The sequence below is a fragment of the Gadus macrocephalus genome, chromosome 6 (assembly GCF_031168955.1).
Source record: "Gadus macrocephalus chromosome 6, ASM3116895v1".
Taxonomy (NCBI): Eukaryota; Metazoa; Chordata; class Actinopteri; order Gadiformes; family Gadidae; genus Gadus; species Gadus macrocephalus.
In genome coordinates this window covers 6,128,999-6,137,564 of record NC_082387.1, presented here as the reverse complement: position 1 = coordinate 6,137,564, position 8,566 = coordinate 6,128,999, and the positions used below count along the sequence as shown (strand labels likewise).

The following is an 8,566-nucleotide window of genomic DNA, read 5'->3' as shown; positions in this document are numbered from 1 at the left end:
TGTCTGATGATGTTAGTCAGGGTTTGTATAGTCACATCTTCCATTGTGTTGTTGTGTAGCTCATCCTGGCGAGAGGATGAGATGCGCTGTACTGCCATCACCTCGAAGTCTTCCTGCTCTGTGAGGTGTTGTGCTGTGGTCTCTCTTGGTGCACGTGACAGCGTGTCTGCCAGGTAGAGCTCTTTGCCTTTCTTGTAGATCAACGTCAGATTGAACTTGTGGAGCTTCAAAATCACACATTTTGGCTTTATTTCTAAGTGCACTTAGATATGACTCTACAGTCTCACAAGGTTTTTGGTTCCTTGTGTTGAAAGCAGACGCGTGCCGTCCATATGGGCAGGTGGGGCGGCGAACTCCCTGCAAAAGCATGCTCCCAAAGAAAATAGTTCCTCAGTAAATCGTTTATATTTTTAATAATGTGATTGTCACATTAACTATCTATAGTTTCTGTAGGCTTTCCGACTATTTTTGGTCTGTTGATATCAAATTGATGGTGGCGATTCTAGTTGAGTTTAACGTGTCATGCAATGTGGGGCAGGGGAGCTCAACGACCGCGTCCCTCCATATGTTTCTCGCATAACCCTACAGGCTGCAATAAGAATTGCAATCCGCGCTATAAGACGCCCATATGGTCGTAAAGTAGTCTGCCCCATGGTCATATTCTAGGAATGTTGTTACTCCGCCTGTATCTTTCGGTATTGAAGCGTATTTATTTATTTATTTCAGCAAAAAATGTTACCTGATTTCATACCTGATTTAAACAGCTGTTATTGAGGGGAGTTTTGAAATACCTGATTTCAAAAGTGTTGTTATTGAGAGATTTGCACACATCGTCGGGCCAAGTTCCAAATCGAAGGTCTGCTTGATTGATGACTTGTATTTCTACTTTTCATGTATTTGCAATGCACTCGCTAAGCCTGTTGTTAAATTGTTGTTAGATTGTTAAAATAAAATATGGAAGAAATAAGAATGTCTCTCCATCGTGATGTTCGTTTGTGGATTGCAAATGTCCCTGAACTTTTGTTTCAAACACTCTGGATTCTCCCGCAATTCAGCTGGGCGGACCACGTCGCCATCATCGTCCAGCTGAGCCACAGCCAAGGTAAAAGTGCGTTCTCTCTCGATAGCCTCGCTTCCCGCTAGATTGAGGAGTATGTAGGCTTTCGTCCGATCTGGCTTGTCACTGTGAGCTACAGCCATGAAGATGTCATATTCCTGTTTGAATGCTTGCCAGTTATCCACGATTTCTCATTGAACACCAGCGGATCAGGACGCCGAAATCCATCAGCCATGTCCTCTTCTTTGCGCCCCCCGAAAAGTCGGAATCACCATCAAATATGTAAGGTCCAATTCCAGAAAACATTCCACTAACCACGTGTAGTACGACGTCAACGTTTTACTTCTGAAACCATTTAGAATAGCTCAGACGGAGGCTTTCTTATGAAGTTTTATGTAACATTTTTCAGCTGGTACATGTTATAAGCTCCAACATCGCTAGCCAACCAATCAACCGGGGTCTCATGCTCATTCAGCAGTAGCTCATTGGGCCAATCAAAGCTCATCAATGCAATGCAGATACAACTTTTTACAGCTGGCCCTTTGGTACTGAGCCTTTAGCAAATAGGGAAAGGGCTGTGGCATCTATTGCTGGAGGCAGTGTGTTATTCCATGGACCGTTGACAGAAGCTTGGAATTGCATTTCTCCATCTGCAAAAACACATTATCACAGTGTTATTTCCCAAGATTAACAATTTATAACAAGAGACACCAGTGCAGCATTCTTCAAAGAAAGTAATCCAATCCGGATCGCTTTTAACTTACTTTATTTGTTAAAGTATTTCGACTTGTGGCTATGTATAGTATTTACGGCTTATATGTTTGGTCCTGCTTCCTAGTGGTTATGTGAGGGTGGTGACCTTGGGTGTCTTGAAAGGCGCCTCTAAATTAAATGTATTATTATTATTATTATTATTAATACAGCTTGTGTGTTTGAATCTGCTTCCTAGAGGCTATGTGGAGGTAATACAGCTTGTGTGTTTGAATCTGCTTCCTAGAGGCTATGTGGAGGCAGCTTATGTTCTTAAAATACGTAACAATCCCTCCTTAGTCATCACAGAAGACCATACAATAAGATTTTAAGTCATAAACACCATTTACCACACCGAAAACATGGTCAAAGTATAATAAATCATCAACACCACCGACCGAAGTGGAAAAAACTCCATATTGGAGATAAACCACAACGCGTCCCCATAATACTGAAACGGCATTTGCCTTGGTGGGTCTCATAGGTAATACAAGTCATTGTTAACAATACAACAATGAACACATATCCTGGTTATCATACAATCATATGGTCAAAGGGCACATAAACAAAAGTATCCATAGAAATCCAAGCTAATACTTTTGGTTATATGTAACAAGGTCATAAAATTTTCGGCATGTGCAAAAGTAAAGTACAAAATTAGTAGTCATATTAAGAATTTAAAAAATTCAAGATTATTGATAGGCTAGCATGGATTTGGGTGGTTCAGGTGATCTTCGTGTATTTGTGAGCTATTGCATGTGGGTGGTATTGGACATTGTTGTAATCGCAGCCATTGTTTCTTCTGTCGCCATCGGGACCTGTAATTCATGAACCCAAGGCTCGTCCCTCCTTGTCAAGGGCTCAGCTCACATAGAGAGGTTACTTTCACATCATGGGAGCCTCCTTCAGGCGTTCAATCGTCGTTGTGTCAGCAACAGGAAACCTGTAAACAACTTTCTCAAAAAAATCAACAGTCCCATTATCAATGCAGTGATACAGAAATAACGGGTTGCACTCGCAACCAAGCAACACTACACGATAACAAACATAACCTGGTATGGTTGTTTAAAAATGTGTTATTCAAGTAAATCCGGGATATTGATTATCTTATATACAGTAGAGTGACAGTAGCATGCCGCACCATGACCATGTGAATGCATACAAATGTCACAAATGAAATGACAAAAATGACACAAATGACAATATGAACATCTATTTATTAAACTTTAAAGGGGGCCTATTATGCCCCTATTTACTGTTCATTATTTAATTTGTTTGACCTCATAGAATTGATTTACAACAATAAAGGGTTGTCTAGCACATTATTTTTTTCTCATACTTTATGAGTATTACAACCCCTATGTGAAACACCCTGTTGCTTAGAATTTTGAGGCATTTAGAATCTTGGTGCTGACAGGGTGCTGAGTGCTGACGTCTCTTCAGGCACTCTGTCTACTATGGCTGCAGTGCTGCCGTACCAATTTGAGCCTGAGTCGGACCCCGAAAGCGATAATGGAGCTGAAGACGCTAACGACGAGCGTGATTTTAGTCGTAGAATGGACCAGGACATTTCACAGTGGTAAGCTTTTGTTTATGCTATTATACACACAGGCGATTTATCATGTATTTAGCGTAGTTTTTCGGACTTAGCTTGCGGCTAGTAGACTACTCGTACTATTCAAGCGTCCGTAACAAGCTTTTTATGTCCCAACATGGCATATTGTTGACTACTTTTGTCCGTCAAAATACAGCGTTATGTACCATGTTTGTTATGTGAAGTCATTGATACCATTTTTTGTAAATAACAATCCTACTCTAATAGATGTTGCTTCAGCAATACCAGTTACGAGAAATCTCAGCTGTTCACTGTTGTCTCAGCCATCTATTTACTGTATAACAATCATTTTTATGTAGAACTAATCAGTGATTTAAAAAAATGTTCAATAAAAGTATGACTGGAAAACAGATGTTGCTTCTTGAATCTGTATTGTCCTATGCAGTCATGTTGTACTCTGAGGTCAAGGTCACTTTACACAGAAGTTATTTTGTCTTATTGTATTTATTAGGTACTACGACGAATGAGCCAAGTGCCAGAATCAATTACCTGTATGACACAACATCCAGGCCTGGAGCCTGTGTGTCTAAACATATACAGTCTACAAAATATTTACAATATTTACAAGTATGATTATGGACCTGTGAGGCACACAACAGATGAAGAGTAAGTAATTTTGTCTAAGCTCCTACTAAACAAAACCAAAGCAATATTATACTATTAATATTATGTGAATCAATTTACCATTAGAAGAAAAACAGAATAAAACTATTAGGCCGCGAGCAACGGGGTCTTACTGTGCACCCCCACCTCCCAACGAAGCCAACTATTTTTTTATGTTCAGCATGGTCAGACCATTAAAAAATTGTTGGTTTCGTTGGGAGGTGGGGGGTGCACAGTAAGGCCCAGTGTAGGCCCAGCCTATAAGAGGTTATTGTTGAAAACAGGTGGTCTGAAAGTTCTGCTCTTTATCCTTTAGGCGTTTCAGGCATCTTGCCTATCGCAGCTTTGTAAGCTGGTGCTGGGGATATTTAGGACATAGTTGTCGGGTCGTCCTCCCGTCATGTGTGGTGCAGCGGATACGGCAGCAGTTCCCATCTGGTGACTACGTAGGCTTCAGACCACCTCTAGATTGAAGCGGGAGACGTGACGGGCAACCAGCTCAGCCTTCGGAGTGCGTGTATTTTCTGCTGAAAGGTCTGGAGGGATGGGGATAGTCTTCATTTCCTCGTCAAATGATGTTGGGTCCTCAAAAACCTCCATGAGCAGCCTCATGAGGTCATGTACATAGTCTGGAAGATATAGCATTAACATACTAATGAATGTAGCCATAACAATCTAAACTGATTTGTGTGTGTGCGCGTGCGTGTTTAAAGATTATCTTTTACAAACTTACTGAATGTTGGATCTGTTTTCACGGGCTTCACAACACCTTCCCCCATCTTCGCCTTTGGATAGACAACTTTATAAACAGCCTGCCCTGCAGAAGTCGTAGCTTGCACCCGTGAAGCATTTTCGTTGTGGTGCATTGATGCAAGATACAACCTATAGTAAAAAAAAAAAAAAGCACAGCCATTCAACAACAGAGTGTGCCTGACAATCATTCCAATCAATGGCTTTCACAATTACGAGATGGTGTAAATTATTACCTGCACAACATTCCCATGAAGGGAAAAACCACATTCTTTGGAGCAAAACGCAGTATCAGACTGTGGAATGACTCCAGCGATGACGTCTGGTGATGATGGCTGAGTTTTGCTACATCCTTCAGGACTCGTTTGTTAAGCAGTAGTTTCTCAGCTTTGTGAAGTGCAACTGACTAGGGCTGAACGATTTATCGTTTTCTGATCGAAATCGCGATTTCAGACAACGCGATCTCGGGATCGCCAAAGACACGGTTTTTTCGGTTTTACTGTGCGTTCACGCGTCAACGTAGAGACGCGAATCGGGCGAATTAATATAATATAATTTTATAGATAATATCATGGCCAAAAGCTGAGTGAGCCTACGGATGGCCGTAGGGCTGGGAGCTCTCTTCGAGGGGTTTGTTTACCGGCGTTGCAATGGTTAACATGCGTTCAACAGCGTGGCCACTGAGTCACATGTGTAACGTAACAGCCAATCAGCGTTCAACCGTCAAACTCAGTGCAGTTCAGTCCGGGGTGAACTGCAGCATGGAGGAGAAAGTGAATGTTGCCGTTTGCGACTCCCGGAGCTCTATATAATAGTATCGTAATATAATATTTGTATATATAATATCACGGGCAAAAGCTCTGTGCACCGCCGGACGGCCGTAGCGCGGGGAGCTCTCATAGGGATTGGGCTTCTCGGGGTTTGTTTACCGGAGTTGCTATGTTTCCGGTCTTAATAATAATAATAATACATTTATTCAATACTATTCAATACTCATTACAATATTATGAATAGACTGCGTTGGGTTCTCTGACGTCTCTCTCTTTGTTGTTATACACTAATGCACGAATTAACTAAAAGAGCCATCTTTGACTGTCTTAAAAAGTAGTAGTACTAAGTTAAGACAGTCAAAGATGGCTCTTTTAGTTCATTTGTAACAACTGCAATTGGTCAAGGACTTTAGTTTACATTTATGTTTCTTAATAAATACATTTAAAATACATTCTTAACTTTAGTTTTCATTCTTACATTAGAGTAATGGCATGTAATGTTTTAATGGTATGATTTCATGTTTGTAAATATTACTGTACATAATGAATATTGCACTGAAGCTTGATTTGAAGAAAATCGTGAAGAAAATCGAAATCGCAATATCTGCCAGAAAAATCGCAATGCAATCTTTTCCTGAAATCGTTCAGCCCTACAACTGACCCTTGAGTGAAAAAATAACACATGGTGAAATATCAGTGGCATCATTTTAGCACTGTGGATTTTCTGTGTAATGTTAATTTGGCACATACCAGGTTGTAGCCATTTGTTGGGGTCCCTCGACGCTCGTTCAGGATGCAGACATTTGGGGAAAAGGGGGTCTTCATGATCATGAAAATTTTGCAAGTGATTTAGCAGCGATGTCCACTTTGCCACTTTTTCCGGTCCAGTGGTTGATGACGTAGCGCACCAGTACACATGGTTCTTGATGCTCTGTAGCCATTTCTTAAGAATGTCTTCTTTGTGCGATGCTTTCTCCAGTTTCTTAGACAAACCTATTTACAACACACAACACAAACATGTTCCTAGAAGATTTGTAAGTAACTAACTAAAAGTGTAGGCTATGAATTAGTGAAACACTTTACCTTTCTCAAAGTGCCAGACGTCATAGAACTGCGTGATGTTCCGTTCCCTCAGATATTTCTGGATCTGTGGATGGTGGTCTGTAACAATGTAATCCGCCTTAAATCCGTTTGCCCCCAGATGATCTAGGCATCTTTTGAGTCCCTCCTTCTCCATGTGGTAACTGCCGCCTACTTCATTGCTCTGGTAGTGAGTGGGCATCAAACAAAAAAGATACGAGACAAATCACACACACATGTAATATTCAAATAATAATACAAATATATTTATGTCAGAGAAACAAACCTGAACAAGTTGAATGTCCAGAATGGTGTTGCTCTCCAGATTCATTAATGAGTAGCTGCCAAACTTAGCTGAGTGCCCTAAAAAAACAAATGTATTACAGAATGCTTGACAGCACACGTTCAACGGACAACATGTTTCATAATGCAGACTACTTATTCAATTGTCAGGCTTTCCCATTTCTACAAACCTGGAGAATCTGCCCTCATATCTCCTCCCACTGCAACTGACCCACCAAGGCGCAACTGTTGCTGGAAATGATGCTGCTGATCCATCTTCCACTTGTGAACAATAGCCGGTTCCATGTAACTCCTTGCATGCCTCCTGAAGGTGTCATACTGAAATATCTGGAGTTGCATGGCCTCACACACCTTTACATGAAAGGCACATAAGCGGTGTTTAAGAAAAGTCCAGTAGTGAGTTTCACATATTTGTATAATTGTAAAATGTTTACCTTTTGTAGTTGGATGAAGGAGGACCCTGTGAAGTAGGTAGCAGCTGAAAGTTGCAGGTTGCCGATGGGGGTATTTCCAGCCATGGGCTGACTCTCCCAATGTCTGAAGTAGCTGCAGTGTAGACATTTCTGAGTGAAAGCCACATAGGTACCGATCCTTCGCTGTTGAAGATCACAGCCTCCCTTACACACGGGGCAGTTTTCTAACAGTTGTTTGAGGCAGCTTTCAAAGACAATATACTTATGCCGCTTTTCCACTGCATGGTACCAGCTCGACACGACTCGACTCAGCTCGCATTTTTTGCGTTTCCACCGCGGTACCATGGTATCTGGTACCTGAAGTGGCTGCTTTTTCTAGTACCTACTCGTTCTAGGTTCCAAGCGAGCTGAGCCGATGCTAAAAGGTGACGTCGGCAGACGGCCGGCGACTGATTGGCCAGAGAGTGTGACGAAGTCACGAGAGCGACATGGCAACCATGCTGGTAACATCCATAGCAGCGCCGCAGCCAACATATTCCACTTCTCCAACTTCTTCAACATGCCAGCTAATAATAGTAATGCGATCGATGTCCTCCATTGTTGTTATGTGGGTTCTGTCCATGTGTGGGTTGCGTATGTGTTGTTTGCGTCGCGTACACAAATACGTCACGGCCCTTTCGCGCAGCCGACCCCGCCCACGTCCAGGAGGTACTATTTGCGGTGGAAAAGCACCCGTGCTGCTACCGTGTCGAGTCGTGTCGTGTCGAGTCGTGTCGAGTCGAGCTACATGTGCGGTGGAAAAGCGGCATTAGCCTCATTCGGTGTGGGCTGTGTCTCATACCTAACATAAGGCAGAAAACATAAGGCAGAATAATATTAGAAATACTGTAAAACTGGTAGCTACCAATCCCTAGCCAATGCTGCTTTTAGTACGATGCAGCCAATACTAAAAACCTACGAGACGTCAGTTTCCTCTGTAAGAACAGAGTCACCAGGATTGTATGTCGAGTCCAGCGGATCTTTATGTGATTCATTTGAGGAGTCACTCTCCTCCTCTTCCTCCAACTCAAGCCGTGGTCTCTTGCTAGGTCGCCAGCCTGGGCCCTTTATTGGGGTTGAAGTCAGCAGTGAGTCTTGCAAATGAGCGGTTGTTCCGAAGTCTGCACTGACAGGAGACACCTGCATGGCTACAAATAACAGAAACAAATCGTATTAGAAACCGGAA

At 42.2% G+C, this 8,566-nt stretch overlaps 1 protein-coding gene and 1 long non-coding RNA gene across 2 annotated transcripts; both read right to left on the bottom strand.

Moving 5' to 3' along the window:
• Positions 1–3,773: 3,773 nt before the first annotated feature.
• Positions 3,774–5,749, bottom strand: LOC132459261 (uncharacterized). The gene is made up of 3 exons (XR_009526182.1): positions 5,012–5,749; positions 4,759–4,907; positions 3,774–4,654 (listed from the first exon to the last, which is right to left on the bottom strand). It is a non-coding gene; the product is annotated as an uncharacterized LOC132459261 (long non-coding RNA).
• A 139-nt stretch (positions 5,750–5,888) lies between these two features.
• LOC132459078 (uncharacterized) lies at positions 5,889–7,600 on the bottom strand. Its single transcript, XM_060053454.1, has 6 exons — positions 7,363–7,600; positions 7,099–7,279; positions 6,912–6,988; positions 6,629–6,809; positions 6,200–6,538; positions 5,889–5,935 (listed from the first exon to the last, which is right to left on the bottom strand). Exons 1-6 carry the CDS (start codon positions 7,444–7,446, stop codon positions 5,889–5,891), a joined length of 909 nt encoding a protein of 302 aa, XP_059909437.1. The 5' UTR covers positions 7,447–7,600.
• Positions 7,601–8,566: the final 966 nt, after the last annotated feature.

Excerpts from the sequence above, each read along its gene's own strand:
- LOC132459078 (XM_060053454.1), bottom strand. The coding sequence starts at position 7,446 with ATGGCTGGAAATACCCCCATCGGCAACCTGCAACTTTCAGCTGCTACC. Across the intron at positions 6,539-6,628 it reads CGTCTGGCACTTTGAGAAAG|GTTTGTCTAAGAAACTGGAG; the intron begins GTAAAGTGTTTC and ends TGTTGTAAATAG. Across the intron at positions 5,936-6,199 it reads TTTTCACTCAAGGGTCAGTT|TTGTTACAAATGAACTAAAA; the intron begins GTAGGGCTGAAC and ends GACCAATTGCAG.